Here is a 19,109-nt window from a genome sequence, read left to right on the forward strand (position 1 = left end):
CGTTCGGACGGGGTGACGTCGGACCGGGGTGACGGCGGGCATGCGCCGGGGTGGACACGATGAGCAAACCGAAGGATAGCGCCGGTGGGTGTCGTCGGCGGCGGCGGCGCGGCGGGGCGGGGCGGAGCGGGGGGGACTGAGGGTTGCGAGGCGGTGCAACTGCTCGCCTCATCCGGTGGGAAGAAGGAAAGCCAGGAAGTCAAACCACCGGGCGCCCGCCAACACATCGCTCACACCCGGATGAAGGGCTCAAGGCCTCAATGCTGGTTACAAAGTAGACCGGGGACTTGCTGAGTTTCTCCAGGATCGGGAGTGAAAGGATCAGCATTTACTGTCACAAAATTCTCCTGATAAAAGAAATCAGTGGGATTAGCAGGGAAATGCCAATAATCTTTCTACCCAGAGGGTGGCGGGGGGTTGGGGCTATGTAGGGTTTTTAATTTAAAAATTCTCTTTTTCACATGCAGCCCATCAGCCCGGTGCTGCCCAATTGACATGCAGTCCTCCAATTGCTACACTAACTGTGTTGCCCACTGAAGCAGTCCTCCAATTGCTACACTAACTGTGCCGCCCACTGAAGCAGTCCTCCAATTGCTAAACTAACTATGCCGCCCACTGAAGCAGTCCTCCAATTGCTACACTAACTGTGTTGCCCACTGAAGCAGTCCTCCAATTGCTACACTAACTGTGCCGCCCACTGAAGCAGTCCTCCAATTGCTAAACTAACTATGCCGCCCACTGAAGCAGTCCTCCAATTGCTACACTAACTGTGCCGCCCACTGAAGCAGTCCTCCAATTGCTACACTAACTGTGTTGCCCACTGAAGCAGTCCTCCAATTGCTACACTAACTGTGTTGCCCACTGAAGCAGTCCTCCAATTGCTACACTAACTGTGCCGCCCACTGAAGCAGTCCTCCAATTGTTACACTAACTGTGCCACCCACTGAAGCAGTCCTCCAATTGCTACACTAACTGTGCCACCCATTGAAGCAGTCCTCCAATTGCTACACTAACTGTGTTGCCCACTGAAGCAGTCCTCCAATTGCTACACTAACTGTGTTGCCCACTGAAGCAGTCCTCCAATTGCTACACTAACTGTGTTGCCCACTGAAGCAGTCCTCCAATTGTTACACTAACTGTGCCACCCACTGAAGCAGTCCTCCAATTGCTACACTAACTGTGCCACCCATTGAAGCAGTCCTCCAATTGCTACACTAACTGTGTTGCCCACTGAAGCAGTCCTCCAATTGCTACACTAACTGTGTTGCCCACTGAAGCAGTCCTCCAATTGCTACACTAACTGTGTTGCCCACTGAAGCAGTCCTCCAATTGCTAAACTAACTGTGCCGCCCACTGAAGCAGTCCTCCAATTGCTACACTAACTGTGTTGCCCACTGAAGCAGTCCTCCAATTGCTACACTAACTGTGCCGCCCACTGAAGCAGTCCTCCAATTGTTACACTAACTGTGCCACCCACTGAAGCAGTCCTCCAATTGCTACACTAACTGTGCCACCCATTGAAGCAGTCCTCCAATTGCTACACTAACTGTGTTGCCCACTGAAGCAGTCCTCCAATTGCTACACTAACTGTGTTGCCCACTGAAGCAGTCCTCCAATTGCTACACTAACTGTGTTGCCCACTGAAGCAGTCCTCCAATTGTTACACTAACTGTGCCACCCACTGAAGCAGTCCTCCAATTACTACACTAACTGTGCCACCCATTGAAGCAGTCCTCCAATTGCTACACTAACTGTGTTGCCCACTGAAGCAGTCCTCCAATTGCTACACTAACTGTGTTGCCCACTGAAGCAGTCCTCCAATTGCTACACTAACTGTGTTGCCCACTGAAGCAGTCCTCCAATTGCTAAACTAACTGTGCCGCCCACTGAAGCAGTCCTCCAATTGCTACACTAACTGTGTTGCCCACTGAAGCAGTCCTCCAATTGCTAAACTAACTGTGCCGCCCACTGAAGCAGTCCTCCAATTGCTAAACTAACTGTGCCGCCCACTGAAGCAGTCCTCCAATTGCTACACTAACTGTGCCGCCCACTGAAGCAGTCCTCCAATTGCTAAACTAACTGTGCCGCCCACTGAAGCAGTCCTCCAATTGCTACACTAACTGTGTTGCCCACTGAAGCAGTCCTCCAATTGCTACACTAACTGTGTTGCCCACTGAAGCAGTCCTCCAATTGCTACACTAACTGTGCCGCCCACTGAAGCAGTCCTCCAATTGTTACACTAACTGTGCCACCCACTGAAGCAGTCCTCCAATTGCTACACTAACTGTGCCACCCATTGAAGCAGTCCTCCAATTGCTACACTAACTGTGTTGCCCACTGAAGCAGTCCTCCAATTGCTACACTAACTGTGCCGCCCACTGAAGCAGTCCTCCAATTGTTACACTAACTGTGCCACCCACTGAAGCAGTCCTCCAATTGCTACACTAACTGTGCCACCCACTGAAGCAGTCCTCCAATTGCTACACTAACTGTGCCACCCACTGAAGCAGTCCTCCAATTGCTACACTAACTGTGTTGCCCACTGAAGCTGTCCTCCAATTGCTACACTAACTGTGCCACCCACTGAAGCAGTCCTCCAATTGCTACACTAACTGTGCCACCCACTGAAGCAGTCCTCCAATTGCTACACTAACTGTGCCACCCACTGAAGCAGTCCTCCAATTGCTACACTAACTGTGTTGCCCACTGAAGCAGTCCTCCAATTGCCACACTGTGCTGCCCACTGATGCAGTACTTTCAGATTTATGTTCTCTTTTTGTCTTGCGGCACAATGTTGTCATGTAATTTCTGCTATTGTAATTGGTGTATCTTGTGTACTTTTGTAGCTTAGCAAATGTGAATTCTTGGTACATCCAAGCAATGTCTTTATGTGCAGAAAGAGCTGTGACTGCAGGGTTAAACATTGGAGGTGGGATTAGGTGAAGATAGTTTATGACCAACACAGGCCAGAGGCCCAGTGTTAAAACACGAAAGTCTGCAGACTCCATGGTTAAAGTTTGAAAAAAACACAGCAGATCAATGAGTGTATATAGCAAAGATAAAGATACATAGCCAACATTTCAGGCTTGAGCTCGAAAATGAACCCAGGCTCCTGCCACCATTTCCCCAGACCTTGATGAAGGGCTCAAGCCCAAAATGTTGGTTATGTATCTTTATTTTTGCTTTCTAAAGTACACTGTTTCACTTGCTGAGTTTCTCCAGCATTGTGTTTTTACAGATCAGAGGCCCAATTGCTTCCTGACATAAATTCTTTATAATCCTTGCATTTTGCCTGATTGTAGGTAGTTTTTAATTTAAGGATCTCAAAAATTTGAACAGGGGCATCAATAAAAACCATAAGTTTTAATAGGGTGTGTTCACTGTACGTGATGGACTGATCAAAAAATTAGACCCTGATTCAAAGTCCTGACCAACAACAGGATGCTTGATCTGCTTTATTGGAAATATATTAAATATGGTGGGATTTGAGGGAATGTGACAAGTTTGATCCACACAACTAGAAATCAAAGGTCACTGGGCAGGTTGGATTTTTGTGACTAGGTACTGTGCTTTGTAGGATTGTTACTTTGTAGCATGTTACTTGTTTAGTGCAGCATCGATGAACATTTGGATTTGAATGTGGACGTCTTTATTGCTGATGTTGCCAAAACAATGAATGCTCATATTGTCGAGGTTCTAAGGTGCAGAAAGATAATAATAATGGATTATAAACCTCAAATCAATTCATCCAAGTTTTTAAAAATGATATCTGTTGAGGGCTAATAAGACCAGATGGATGAATATTTATAGGCATTAATGAACAGAGGGACCTTGGAACATGTATTCTCAAATGCCAGAAAGTAATGAGAGAGACAAATAAGATGTTTATGGATGCATACCAGATAACTCCCTTCATTGGGGATGATACAAGCACCAGAGAAGATTGGAAAGAATATGAAGACAAATATCTGATCACATAAAATGTCTTGTTGAACACTTGACATGGTTAACTTTTTTTTTTGCCAATTTTTTTTGACATGGTGAACTTGTGTGTGTGTAAGTACATATTTATGATATGTATTAGGAGTACTCTCCTTGGTTGTTGCTGGGGCAGTAGGGAAACGATGGATTGAATGGGGTCGTGCTATAAAGTACACAAAAGCTTTGCAATCACATTACTTCATCTTTGCTTTGACAGTTTGATAGCACTGTTTTCTTCAGAATATTATGTGTTTAATTGACTTCATCATGTAACAATTTTTTAGTTCCTAAATTTCTGGCTTTCATTTTTGAAATACTTTACGATTGGTCATCAGTATAGCATCTACCTTCTAATTTGTAACTCAGTAATAAAAGTGACATCTTCACTCTGTTTTAGCTCAAAAAACATGAAGGGGATTTGGCTTTATGTTAATTTTCTTTTCCAGACAAGTGGCAAGGAATGGTAACAATGAAATAAGAACATAAGAAATAGGAGCAGGGGTAGTCTGAGCAGTCTGATCATGGTTGATTTGTCCATGGCTCCTCCTACCTGCCTTTTTTCCATAACCTTTAATTCCCCTACTTTGCAAAAATCAGTCTGCATTGAAAATGTGTTTTGTGAGGCATCTTCCACTACTTCCCTGCACAGGCAGTTCCACAGATTAACCATTCTGGGTAAACCAGTTCCTCCTCATCCAAGTCTTAAACCCCAAAACTTCTCTCTTGAATCTTGAGGCTCTGGCCCTGGATCTCGTAATAGTCGTAGAGTTATTGAGTAATCCGCAATTGATTTTGGAATTATGAGTGTAGTTTTCATATGCCAAAACATGGAGTTAAATGAATGCCATTCAATGGTTGAATACATGTGATGCCACAAGAGGACAGGAGATTGGTCACCAGGCCCCACAAGTTACCCCCTTTATACAATATGTTTGTCGCTGATCTACACTCCTCTACTGTGCCAGTCCACCATAGTCTTCAATTCCGTGACTTTGCAAAAAATGTATCTCCCTCCACTTTAAACACAATAAATTGTTTGTCTTCACAACTCTCCAGGATAGAGAATTCTACAGATTTTCTACCTTCTTCATGAATACATTTCCATGCACTCCCATTTCAAATGTCCCCACAGTTCAGATTCTCTCACTAGTGAAAACATCTCAACATTTTTAAACTGTCTGTTAAAGGACTCCATGGTATTTAAAAAAAAAAATCTGCATCCGTGGAGATCTGTGCCCAAGATTATGGCACCTACACTGGGCAGCGTACCATGTGGGGGTTGCAGACTCTGGGGGAGCAGCGGACCAGAAATGGGGAAAACATCCCCGTTGAGAAAAAGTATAGGAGACAACTCTACAGGAAAGGTGACCATGGCAGCGGACCAGCAAGGGGTCAGTGGCTGAGGCACCTGCACAAGCTGCGGGCAGTTGGCAACTTAAAGGACTCACACAGTCGACAGCACTGCTGGACTACACAGACTGCTGGAGTCTGGCTCATGGGAACCAGGTAACAGAATCTGGATTCAGAGAAATGCTGATGACAAGAAGGGCTCTCGAAGGGTCTCAGGTTCTGAAGGCTTCGTAATTGTATTGGGTTGAATAGGAGTCTGCGACTGCAGAAGCTGTGGGAACGCTGGTGGTGAGTCCATGGACACTCAGTGTCTAAAGGGACTCGCTTTTGCTTCTCTTTCTCCTATTGTAAGGGGTACCTGGCAATGTTCGTGGCGACTCTTCCTTTGGAGTAAACAAACGCTGAGTGCAGTATATTACATGACATTAAAAGGAACATTGACCTATCCTGACATATCTTAATATGGTTACCCCCTTGTTCTTCCAAACTCTAAACCTCTAATCCCAGGAATTAGCCTGGCGACTGTAAATTAGTGAGTTTTTTTGTGATCGGGAATGCATTAAATTTACAAAGGTATTATATTTTGATAATTTTTTTTTCAGCTACATCTGTTATTTTGAAGTATTTAATCGATCAAAATCGACCCTTCAGTGCGCAGGATATTTTTGGGAATCTCCAGCAAGAATACCATTTTGGGAAAACGGTAAGGTGGTTTTGCATTACTGTTTGCCAGTCCTTATATTGTTGAAGTTGTATTTGAATCTTAAGAGGTGTCATTTGTAATCCAAGGGATTAATGTAGATGACAAAAGTGGACCCAGCTTCGATCCTTGTGTCACACCATTGGTCAGAGATCTTCAATTTGACTAAGAAGCCTCTGCTACTATTCTCTGACTCCTATTATCAAGCTAATTCTGATTCTATTTGGTCAACTTACCTTGGATCCCATGTGATCTGACCTTCCATACCAGCCTGCGATGTGCACTTGGTCAAAGGACAGACTAAACTCCAAGAAGACTACATCTGCCTTCATTAATCTTTTTGGTCACCTCTCCAAAAAAACTCAGTGAAAGTCATAGGTAATTTCTCACGCTCAAAGCCATGCTACTGTCCATAATCAGTCCTTGCCTTTCCAAATCTTGTCTCTCAGAATCCCCTTCAGTAACATCCAAGATTGAATTAGGCTCACTGCCCTGTAGTTCCCTGGCTAGTCCTTAATAGCCTTTTCTAAAAGTAGCACTCTCCTGTCGTCTGACATCTCACCAAAACCTAATGATGATCAAAGAATCACTGCTTGTGCTCAAGCAATTTATTCCCTAGCTTCTCACATTATCCTAGGCTACACTTGTTCAGGCTCAGGGATTTATGTGCTTTAAGACGTACTTGAAATGTGGACTCTCTTCAAGATGTCTCTATTAACTTGAGCAAAGAATTGGTGGAGGAACTCAACAGATCAGATAGCTTCAATGGGTGGAAATGGTCAGTTAGTGTTTTGGCTCCGAGCCCTTTATCAAGATTACGAATAGGTAAAATTACATGTATAAAGGGGGAAAGATTCTGAAGGCGGGGAGGGGGGGTGCAGAGTTGAAATAGTATAGTACAGAAGGTATGAGAGATGGAGAGACAGGAAGAAGGAGAAGCCATTGGGGGAGGGAGAAAAGTTAGATAAAAAGAAAAAACGTACAGGAGTAGGTAAAGAAGAGATGGAAACAGTGGAATTGGATGGGAGTGGAGGTTACCTAAAATTAGAAAAATCACTGTTCATTCAGTTAGATGGAAGGCTGTCAGAAGGAATATGATCTGTGCTTACTCAAGTTTACAATTTGCCTCTCCCTGACACCTGGATGAGGCCAAGGACAGATATGTCACTGTAGGAATGGTTAGGTAAGATAAAATAATTGGTTACAGGAAGTTCATGTTTAAACTCACTAACAGAACTTGGGTGTTTACTGATATTATCACCCAATCTGTGTTTAGTCCCACTGATGTAGATGAGGCCACACCAAATGCAGTAAATTAGGTTGAATGATATGCATGTAAAGCTCTGCCTCATTGAAAGGTATTTTTTGTGGTGCTGGGTGGAGGTGATTTTACAAACAGGATAGGGCCGGGACCAATGTAATTTGTTTGCTAGTGGTGTTAGAGAAGGTTTAACCTAATGTGTCAGGGGATGGGAGCAAGTGCAGAGAGACAGGAGCACAGTAGCAGTGAGGTTAGGGATGGCATTAAATAGGAAATTGGAAATATGTGCAACAAAGGGAGAGCAGTTATAATGGGTGACTTTAATCTACATGTAGATTGGGTGAACCAAATTGGTAAGGGTAATGAGAAAGAGGATTTCTTAGAATATATGTGGGTTTGTTTTCTAAACCAGCATGTTGAGGAACCAACGAAGGAACAAACCATTCATTTTAGACTGGGTATCGAGTAATGAGTAATGGGGAAGGGTTAATTAGCAATCTTGTGAGAAGCCCCTTGGGCAAGAGTGATCACAATATGATGGAATTCTTCATTAAGATGGAGTTAATTCAAATACTTAAAGAAGGGTAACTTTGATGATATGAGACGTGAATTGGGTAAGATAGATTGGCAAATGATACTTAAAAGACTAATGGTGTAAATGCAATGGCGATCATTTAAAGATAGCTTGGATGTAATACAACTATTATACATCCCAGTTTGGAAAAAGAATAAATCAAGGAAGGTAGTAAATCCGTGGCTAACAAGGGAAATCAGGGAGAGGATCAAATCCAAAGAAGCGGCATCTAAACTATCCAAACAAAAAACCAGTATTCCTGAGGACTGGGAGAATTTCAGAATTCAACTGAGGAGGATAAAAGGATTAATTAGGAAAGGTAAAAGGGATTAAGAGAGAAAGCTGGCAAGGAAAATAAAAAATGACTGTAAAAGCTTTTAAGGATAGGTAAAAAGAAAGATTAGTTAAGGCAAATGTGGGTCTGTTACAGTCAGAAACAGGTGAATTGATCGTGGGGAACAAGGACATGGCAGACCAATTGAATAATTAGTTTTGTCTTCAGGAAGGAAAACATAAATAATCTTCAGGAAATAGTAGGGTACTGAGGATCTAATGTGAGAGAAGAACTGAAGGAAATAAATGCAAGTCGAGAGGTTGTGTTGGGTAAATTGAAGGGATAAATCCCCAGGGCCGGATAGTCTGCATCCCAGAGTGCTTAAGGAAATAGCCCAAGAAATAGTGGATGCATTAGTGATATTTTTTCAAAAGTCTTTAGATTCTTAGTTCCTGAGGATTGGAGGGTGGAAAACGTAACCCCACTTTTTAAGAAGGGAGGGAGAGAGAAAACGGGAAAATATAGACCAGTTAGCCTGACATCGGTCGTGATGAAAATGCTAGAGTCAGTTATTAAAGATGTGATTGCAGCACATTTGGAAAGTAGTGATTTCTTCGGACAGAATCAGCATGGTTTTATGAAGGGAAAATCATGCCTTACGAATCTAATAGAATTTTTTGAGACTGTAACTAGTAGAGTGGATAAGGGAGAACCAGTGGATGTGGTATATCTGGACTTCCAGAAGGCTTCTGATAAGGTGCCGGACAGAAGATGAGCGTACAAACTTAAAACACATGGTATAGGAGGTATGGTATTGAAGTGGATAGAGAATTGGTTGACAGACAGGAAGCAAAGAGATGGGTTCTTTTCAGAATGGCAGGCAGTGACTAGTAGGGTACCGCAAGGCTCAGTGCTGGGACCACAGTTATTAACAATATATATCAATGACTTAGATGAGGTAATAGAAAGCAGCATCTCCAAGTTTGCAGATGACACAAAGCTGGGTGGCAGGGTTAGGTTTGTAGAGGATGCTAAGAGGATGCAGGGAGACTTGGTCAAGTTAGGTGAGTGGGCCGAGGCATGGGAGATGCAATATAATGTGGATAAATGTGAGGTTATCCACTTTGGAGGCAAGAACAGGAGAGAAGATTATTACCTAAATGGTGTCCGATTAGGAAAAGGAGAGATGCAACGAGACCTGGGTGTTGCTGTGTACCAGTCATTGAAAGTGGGTATGGAGGTACAGCAGGAAGGGAGGAAAGCAAATGGTATGTTGGCACTAATAGCAAGAGGATTCGAGTACAAGAGCAGAGAGTTACTGCTGCTGCTCAGGGTCTTGGTGAGACCACACCTAGAGTATTGTGTACAATATTGGTCTCCTTATTTGAGGAAAGATATCCTTGACATGGAGGGAGTGCAAAGAAGATTCACTAGATTGATACCAGGGATGGCAGGAACTGCATATGAAGAAAGGCTGGATTGACTAGGCTTACACTCACTGGAATTTAGAAGATTGGGGGGGGGGGGGGAATCTTATAAAAATGTATAAAATTCTTAAGGGATTGAACAGGCTAGATGCAGGAAGGTTGTTCCTGATGTTGGGGAAAACCAGAACCAGGGGTCACAGTTTAAGGATAAGGGGGAAGTCTTTTGGGGCTGAGATGAGGAGAAAAAAAAAATTCTCTCAGAGAGTGGTGAATCTGTGGAATTCTTTGCCACAGAAAGTAGTTAATGCCAGTTCTTTATCTATTTTTAAGAGGGAGATAGATTTGGTCCTTGTGGCTAAGGGGATCAGGGGGTATGGGGAGAAGGCAGATACTGGGTACTGAGTACACAATCAACTATGATCAAAATGAATGGTGGCGTAGGCTTGAAGGGGCAAATGGCCTACTCCTGCACCTATTTTCTATGTTTTAGCAACTTGATAAGGCTTTATCTGTAAACTCTGGGGAAGGTGAGGAGGTTAATTATGACGGTGGTACAGTTAGGGCAGCGTCTAGCCCAACGCTGTTACAGTGCCTGTGACTGGGGTTTCAATTTAAAGAAAGCTGCACCGAGGGTCTGACCAGGACACTTGTGTGGAGGTTAGTCAGGTTGAAAGCATGAGGGAGGGGGGTTAATTACAATGGTGGAACGTTTTGCGTTACGGTTAGTGCAAACATTGTTCTTGTGCTAGCAAACGGGGTACGAATTTAAATTTTGTAAGTTACAGGAATTAGCTGATTAAAGTGAACTTTACATAATTAAAGACTGCAATAGTGATTTTTTTTCAAATTACATTTTGCACAGTCTTTTGGCTTTTAAATTATGTATTTTTCATGCAGGTATCTTGGTTAGGCTTTGGAAGAGAGAGTCTCAGTGAACCAGAAAATTAGCATATCCAACACCCACGATTGCCATAGGTGCCGGATATTAGGAATTTTACTGTACTTTCTTCACTACCTGTGTCGCTTCTTTAATCCCTTTGTTTATAATTTGTGGGCTAAATGATGCGTTCCTGTTTATTAGGGTATAGTTTATTTAATCACATGAAATATTTTGTTGCAGGTTGCAGTAAAAACTCTTGAGCAGCTTGCACAAGGTGGAAAAATAAAAGAAAAGATATATGGGAAACAGAAAATTTACTTTGCTGATCAGGTGAGAAATTGATGTTTCCTTTGTACGTCAGGCACTATATCTGGTCACGTCCAGACACCATGTAGTTAGATGAACCAGTATTTCCAAAATGGGTAAATGAGACTAAATAAAGGGACTGTTAACTACCTGACTAATTCTCTGTACAGTACTGACCATTTTAGTCCATTACTTTCTGTTTAATATAGATTTTTAAAGCTTTCATGTCTGCCTGCAGCAAGATTTGGAAAATATCCAGACTTCTGAGGATTGTCTTTAACATTTGTGCTGGGCAAGGAGTATTTGGATAAAAGGAGAAACCATCCAAGTTGAGTTGACCTCCACCATCATCAAAGCTCAACTAACTGTGAACATTGTGGAGCTGGACCTCCTGCGTCGGAAGCTTTGTCTCTTGTTTGGCTTGTCTCCTGAAGCCTCAGTATCTAGCTGCATCTCCAGAGGTCAAGTCAGGAAGATCATCACCTGCTTGGATGGTTGCAACTAGATCAAAATGGGAAAACAGAAAATGTCGAGATGACGGGCCACAGTTGTAAAAAAAAGAGAGACAGCTAGCATTTTGGTTCAAAGACCTTTTGACAGAAATGGAAAGAGGCAAAAGAAGTTTGTTAAGCTGCAGAGAGAGTGGGGAATAGTGTAAAGCCTGGGTGATCATGGGGTGAAGATATAAACTGTTATAGAGAGTGAAAAGTTAAACTAAAGAATGTTGGAGTTGTGAAATGCAGAAATATGTATTCAATAGGTCAGGCTGGGCATCCATTCAAAACATTTTACAGCATGGAAACAGGCTCTCTTCAGTCCTCAGCCTCCATATCACTCCCAAGCCCCCATAAAGGAGGTCTTAAGGCTCACTGAAATAAATGCAATTTAAACTGCGGGTTTTCCCTCTTACTTTGAGATACTCCTGCCTACCTACTCCACCACACTCGCTCTCTTTGAGTACATTAGCCCCAAACTTCTCTGCTCTGTGCGCCCCAATCCCCATCAATTGAGTTTCTCTTCCCAAGAAGCACTAGAATATCTCCCTGCCAAAACAGTGGTTGCCCTCCAGTTCAGGCGTAAACCTCTGCCCCAGAAGATCCCAGTGGTCTGAGACCTTGAATCCTGGTCTCCTGCACCATTTCCTCAGCCTTGCATTTATCTGGACTATCTTTCTATTCCTAGCCTCTCTAGCACATTCTGGGTATAATCTACTCTTGAGATCCTTTTTAATCTCCTTCCTAGCTCCCAAAATCACAGGAGGATCACAGAACCTCCTGTCTGCCCTTGAACGACGGGGTCAACTATCACTATAGGCCTGCCAGACTTTACCATTCCTGGTGTGGTCCCCTTGTCCCACATCCTGCACAAGCGTCGTACCTCTGCCCTGACTAATATCCCTTTGGTACTATCTGAAAAGATTACCTGTTCTTACCAGTAATTCGGCTGGGCCTCCCACTAAAGTATGAGCACTTGCACTCAATTACTGCACTTAACAGCAGTAGCACACGCCCACTCCCAAAGTAGCCATTCCAAAATGGCTGCTTCACTATATCTACTCTCCATTTTATTGGCTGCTGTACCACCTTACCACTTTCAAAACAACTGCTGCTCCTCATTTGCTCAATATTCTTCATTACAGGCAACATTTTGGTGAATCATCTTGGTGCATAATATTCAAGTGGCCCCAATTACTCCTTTTCTCTTAGGCTTTGTCTCTTTTTTATTTCCTGCAGACTCAGTTTACAGATGTTGGTGAAGCTGAACTGAAGACACTAGATAATCAGATCTGTGAACTGAGTGAAAAGTTCCAGAATCTTCAACAGAGCTGTCGTCAAATGGAAGCAGGTGTGAATGGGGATAGATGGAGGGTCAAAGTGCATGGAGGTGGGTGGGGGGGGGGGTGAGGCGGGAGTTCAGGGGTGTGGGATAGGAATTTCAAGGTTGTAAAATTCCTTCTCTGTCTTTGCCACACCTGGGTAGTAGAAGAAGGTGAGATCATTCTCATGAGGCCTGGTATGTATTTAATCAGTGATTCCACAATGGGCAAGGTAGAGTTGAGAATCAGGCAGTGGCCTTTTAAGTCTGTGTCAGGTTTAAATATGAATAACAATCAATCACATGAAATTGAAATAAAAAAGAATGTGATGCTGGAAGCCTGAAATATAGGTCAGAAGTGCTGGGAATAATCGGGAGCTCAGGAAGCATCTGTAAGGAGATACAATGAACATGTTAGGTTGGCCACCTTTCCTCAGAATTGGGACATTGTGAATGTCGTTGGACTGAAGTATTAATTCTGTTTCTCTCTCCAATGATGACCCCTGACCTATTGTTTTCCAGTGTTTTGTGATTTTTTTTGCATAATGGAAAAAATTACACCAATGTTCAAAAGCTAAGAGATTCCAATGGTTTAAGCCAATTCTCGCGCCAGTTTTTCGATCCCTCTCTGATTCAGGGGCAACCCATCTTTTATTTGCAGGACCTACCTTCCCCAGAAGCGATCCCAATGATCCACGAATCTGAAGCCCTATCCCCTACACCAACTCTCCAGCCACGCATTCCGTATATTCACTGGCACTTGACACAGGCAGCAATCCTAAGATAACCATCCTTAAGGTCCTGCTTTTTAGCTTTCTTCCTAACTCCCTATATTCCCTCTTCAGGGCCTCATTTCTACTATTTTTGACATCGGTACCAATCCGGACCATTTACATCAAGTTGCTCACCCTCCCACTTCAGAATGTTGTGGACTCTATCTTAGACATCTCTGACCCTGGCAGCTGGGAAGCAACATTCCATCTGAGAGTCTCAATCTTGTTCATTGAACCTCCTATCTGTTCCCCTCACTTTTGAATCTCCAATCACTGTAGATCTCCTCTTCTTCCCCTTTCCCTTCTGGGCTAAAGGGCAAGACAAGAGGGCGCACAAAATCAGTGAACCGGTGAGGACTCAAAAGGCCAACATGGCCTGTTTCCGCTCCGTAAATGGTTATATGGTTGTGGCCTCTCTGAACTCTGTGCCAGAGATCTGACCACTATGACTTGTCCGTGGTAGATCATCCCCCCAACAGTATCCCAAACCATGTTTATTGTTGAGGAAATGGCCATAGGGGTGATTTGTGCTGACTACCTATTCTCTCTCCTAACAGTCACCCAGTTAACTGCCTCTTTGCCTCTCGGATATGACTTGCCTTGTTGCTTCTGCCTATCAGCCCTTCTGCCTCCTGAATGATCTGGAGTTCACTCATGTCCCGCTCGCGTTCCCTAACATGGTCTGTAAGAAGCTGTAGCTGAATACACCTCTTGCTGGTGTACTCATCAGGGACTGTACCAGATTTGCCACATCTTACAATTGGAGAATATCACTGCTTCAGAAGTAATCTTTACTACCGACTCTGGGTTACTATGAACAGTTCTTACCTGACCTTATCTGTAGCAGGTCCTCAGCCTCTGCTCCCCAAAGCCTCTCAAGTCAAAGCCTCTAACTCACTGGGCCACTCACACACTGGTTGCTCCACTTGGCCTTCCCTTCCCTTCTTTTTGTTGTTGGCTCTGACAGTTTCACAGACTCCCAACTAATTCCCGAGGTTCTTGCTCTGTCTCAAATTGAATTTCTCTGAAACAAAGCACAGCTTCCGACACTCACCAGTCCTTCCTCATCGTCCACGACAGCATCCATTTTGGTGTCATTTGCAAGTGTTCTAATCAAATTAACTACCTTGATCTAGTTAAGAAAGAACAATGGTCCCAGCACTGATGTAGGTAATGGGGGGGGGGGGGGGGGATGCTCAGTTAACAAAATTGTCAATTGACGGTGGTTGTGATGAGTCTCTGGAGTTCACGTCCAGGGAATAAAATTTTGGCTTTTTTGACAGGCAAGGGAACAAAAATAGTTGTAGTTGTGGGGAAGGACGTTTGATGGTTAGGAATTTGTTGAGAATAGAATTGAAAGTGCCAGATGAGTTCAGAGAGGCCATAACCATATAACCATTTACGGAGCGGAAACAGGCCATGTTGGCCTTTCGAGGCCGCACCAGTTCACTGATTCTGTGCGCTTTCTTCAGGCATTGGTCCCGGTAGATCTTCATTCAATAATGATGGACGAATTCAATGCAGGTGGAATCAGTCGTGACTTGTAGGTGAATATAAAAATGCACGTCCTGTCTTAATATCCCATTACAGTTCAGAGTCAGCTTAAGTGCTTTTTAGATTAGAGTCATCTTGTTGCTTTGGATGTGGGGTCTGCCATACAGCAAAGTAATGTACTAATTTTATGGGATCCTTGCTGAATGTAACTTTTTGCTCCATGAAGGAAGGATGATGGAATTAGTGTGTGTTTTACGTCTATCATTGGAAAATTAAAGTGAACATTAACCTCATTGTGTCTGAATTAGAACTTAAAGAGCTAAATAATTCGATGACTACTGAAGAAATGTCAGTGGAAATTGAAGCATTAAAGCAAGAATGTGCATTACATCGGGAGAAACTGCAGAAGTTCAAATCTGCAAGCAACCATGTCACTCCAGAAGATAAAGAACAGGTAAAGCTGATATCCTGGGTGGTTTCTACAGCCAATTCAATGCTGAATCTTTTGTGTTAGTATTCTCTCAAATTACTTGACCAGTAGGTTTTATAAATCTCCATTAGGTCTCCCCTCAACTTCCCACACTTCGGAGTAAACAAGCCATGTTTGTCCAGTCTTTCCCTGTAACACCAACTCTCCAAACCAGGAAAATCTCTTCTATACCCTCTCCAAAGTCCTCACATACTGAAAAGGAGTGATAAACCTACTATCACAACTTTGTTTCCTGCAGCTATCTGCTATCTCTCTGCAAATTTGAGGCTCCAAATTCGGGCTTTTGAGTGGTCTACGACATTCATTCAGGTTCCTTGCCGTAACATCAACCGAGACATCAACTGTATCAATTTTACCACCTCCCTTTCATATTCCAACCTCACCTCCTCAGAATGCTCTGCCATCCACTCTCTCAGCAACAATCAAAACCGCAGGCGAGGGTGGTGCAGTTGTGGTCTGGCGCACTGACATCTATCTTGCCAAGGCCATTCAACAGCTCTCAGACACCTCCTATCGACCCCTCCCACAGGACTACCACCATACATCAAGCCATTGACTCCAAAACCATCTCCAACTTCATCGCCTCTGGCCACCTCCCTCCACGGCTACCAACCTCATTCTCTCCCACCCCCATACTGCCCATTTCTACCTCCTACCCAAGATGCACAAACCTAACCATCCAGGCAGACCCATTGTTTCTGCCTGTTCCTGCCCCACTGAACTCGTTTCATCCTACCTTGACTATCCTTTCTCCCCTAGTCCAATCCCTCCCCACCTACATTTGCAACATCTCACGTCCTCCATCTCTTCAATGACTTAAGATTCCCCGAACCTGACCGCCTCATCTTCACGATGAATGTCCAATCCCTTTATACCTCTATTCTCCACACAGATCTGAAAGCACTCTGCTTCTTATCAACCAAAGATCCAACCAGTCACCTCTACCACCATCCTCCTCCCCCTGGCAGATCATGTTCTCACTCTAAATAACTTTTCCTTCAACCCATCCCACTTCCTCCAAACCAAAGGAGTAGCCATGGGTACCCACATGGGTGCAAGCTATGCCTGACTGTTGGTAGGCTTTGTGGAGCAACCCCTGCTTCAAGCCTTCCTCCAGTATATAGGCCTCACAGGGGCTGTCTCATGCACCTGCAATGAGCTTGTCAACTTCTTCCACTTCATGTCAAACTTCCACTCCAGTCTCAAACTCTCTTGGTCCCATCTCCGATAACACTCTCCTCTTCCTGGATCTCTCTGTCTCCATCTTGGGAGACAAGTTTTCCACTGATGTATACTACAAGCCCTCCAACTCGCACAACTAACTAGACTACACTTCCTCTCACCCTGCCCCTTGCAAGGATTCCATCCCCTTCTCTCAATTTCTCTGTCTCTGCTGCATCTGTTCCCAAGATTAGGACTTCCAGTCCAGATCTTCTGAAATTTCTGCCTTCTTCCATAAACGTGGCTTCCCGTCCATCACTATCAACTCAGCTCTCACCTGAATCTCCTCCATTTCCTGCTCATTTTCCCTGGCCCTCTCTGCCCTTATATGCCACACCTACAACCCCACCATCCTACGCATTCAACACATCATCCACTGGAATTTCCGGCACTTCTTACAGAATCCCACCACCAAACACATGTTCCCTCTCGGCCTTCCGCAGGGACCACTCCCTCTGTGATTCCTTCCTGCACCCATCTCTCACCACCCATTGCACCCCTGGCACCTTCCCCTGTGTCCGTAGGACATGCAACACTTGTGCTCACACCTCCTCCCTCACCACGGTCCAGGGCTCCAAACAGGCTTTTCACGTGAAGCAACTCTTCACTTGTACATCCAGAGGACTTGTCTACTACATACGGTACACCCGTTGTGGGATTCTCTACATTGGAGAGACTGGTCGCAGACCGGGAGATTGCTTCACTCAACAGCTTCACATTCGCAACCACAATGACCTCCCAGTGGCCGACAATTTCAATCTTGGGTCACACTCTTGTGCTCGTGTCTGTCCATGGCCTTATGTGCTGTCCCACCACCTTATTTTCCAGCTGGACATGAACACGTTCAGCATGGCATGAACATTGACTTTACTGCTTTCCACTAAACCTGCTTGCCTTTTCTTCCCCTCCCCCTTTCCTTTCTTTCCAGTTCTTTCACCCGCACAGTCCTGCCACCTCCCCCTCATTGTTGCTGTCCCCTCACTTTTTTCTCTATCATGACCTGCTTTGCCACCCCCCTTCTCCCCCACTTGTTCAGATACTTGTTGACATTTTCCCATACTTTGATGAAGGGATCAAGCCCGAATCATCAGTTATGTATCTTTGCCTTTGCTACATAAAGGATTCTGTTTGACCTGCTGAGCTTCTTGTGTTTTTACTTCAACCACAGTGTCTACAGAATTTTGTGATTTACTTGTGTCTCTCCATCCATCACGATCTCTGAACCTCCAAATTGTAGTTGTTCTCCTTTGGTGAAGGCTCCATCTTTGAGTTGAGACCGTAGTCATTGTTGAATTCATGATTATATAAGGGAAAAATACTGGTGGTTTTCTGTTGCCTTCTTCAGTTGCAGTGTCCATACTGCACAGGTAACCCTGGCCAGTGATCAGCAGATTCATCTGCCCAGCATTTTTAGTCTGCAATCCATGGTTTCAAGTGACCCTGATTGGGAGGCTAAACAGGTACTGCACCTTACCCAAGGGTAACCTGTAGGCCGTCGGAGGAAGGAGCGCCTTACACCTCTTTTTGCTGAAGCAATTGCATAGCACCAATACTGATATACAACCCGGTCATACCTTTCTCATTCCTCAGCTCCACCTATACAGCTTTAGTAGACAAGCCCACTTGTCCCTTGTCTAAGCTCAGCTGGGTATTTTCTCTGATGAACAATGCCAGAACTTCCCCTTTCATCCCTCCTGCTCTATCCCGTCTAAAACAATGGAACACGGAATATTGAGCTGCCAGTCCTGACCCTCCTGCAACCAAGTTTCAGCAATAGCCTCAATGACATAATTCCATGAGCCAATCCATGATCTAAGTTTGACTCCCTTTCCTACAATGCATTGAGATAGATGTACCTGAGAACATTATTTCCACCACACAGAAACCTTTGATTTCTGTCTCGGTATGTAGTTTTTGCATCATCTTTTTCCTCCTCCACTCCACTATCTGCTCTGGCATTCTGGATCCCATCTCCCTGCAAATCTAGTTTAAATTGCACCCCACCCCACCCCCGGAACATTACTAACAATCCTTCCCACAAGGATATTAGTCCCCCTCTAGTTCAGATGCAAACCTTCCAGCCGAAAACTGGTCCCACCTTCCCAGGAAGAGAGCCCAATGATCCAAAAACCATTATCCTTCCCTCCTCCACCATCTCTTTAGCCATGTGTTACACAGAATTTATCTTTCTCGCCTCACAAGCATGTGGCACAGGTCAGAATCCTGAAATCACAGCTCTGGAGGTCCTGTCCTTGAAATATGGGCTCCCAGGAACTTGAAGGTCCTAACCCTACACCTCCATATCATCAATGCAAACAGGATGTGGTTCCTCAGCCTCCTTCCTAAAATCAACAATAAGCTCCTTGGTCTTAGTGATGTTGAGACTCATACCACCAGGTTCAGGAACAGCTGCTCCCCTCTCCACCATCAAACCCCTCAACAACAAACTCAATCAGGGACTCGTTTAAGGCCTCTGACTTGTGCACTTTATTGATTATTGAATATTTATTTTCTGTTTTATTGCATTTATTGATAAGTAAAAATTCTGCCTGGCCCCGCAGGA

At 44.2% G+C, this 19,109-nt stretch overlaps 1 protein-coding gene across 2 annotated transcripts in view; it reads left to right on the forward strand.

Moving 5' to 3' along the window:
• Window positions 1-19,109, forward strand: part of psmc3ip (PSMC3 interacting protein) — a 25,293-nt gene continuing 6,184 nt past the window's right edge. For both annotated transcript variants that reach the window (XM_069907235.1, XM_069907236.1), the window contains exons 1-5: window positions 1-84; window positions 5,934-6,034; window positions 10,688-10,777; window positions 12,487-12,598; window positions 15,144-15,289. In XM_069907235.1, the coding sequence (XP_069763336.1) occupies window positions 60-84; window positions 5,934-6,034; window positions 10,688-10,777; window positions 12,487-12,598; window positions 15,144-15,289 (474 nt within the window). In that variant the 5' untranslated portion in view covers window positions 1-59. The remainder of the gene's footprint in view (window positions 85-5,933; window positions 6,035-10,687; window positions 10,778-12,486; window positions 12,599-15,143; window positions 15,290-19,109) is intronic.

The sequence above is a fragment of the Narcine bancroftii genome, chromosome 12 (assembly GCF_036971445.1).
Source record: "Narcine bancroftii isolate sNarBan1 chromosome 12, sNarBan1.hap1, whole genome shotgun sequence".
NCBI lineage: Eukaryota > Metazoa > Chordata > Chondrichthyes > Torpediniformes > Narcinidae > Narcine > Narcine bancroftii.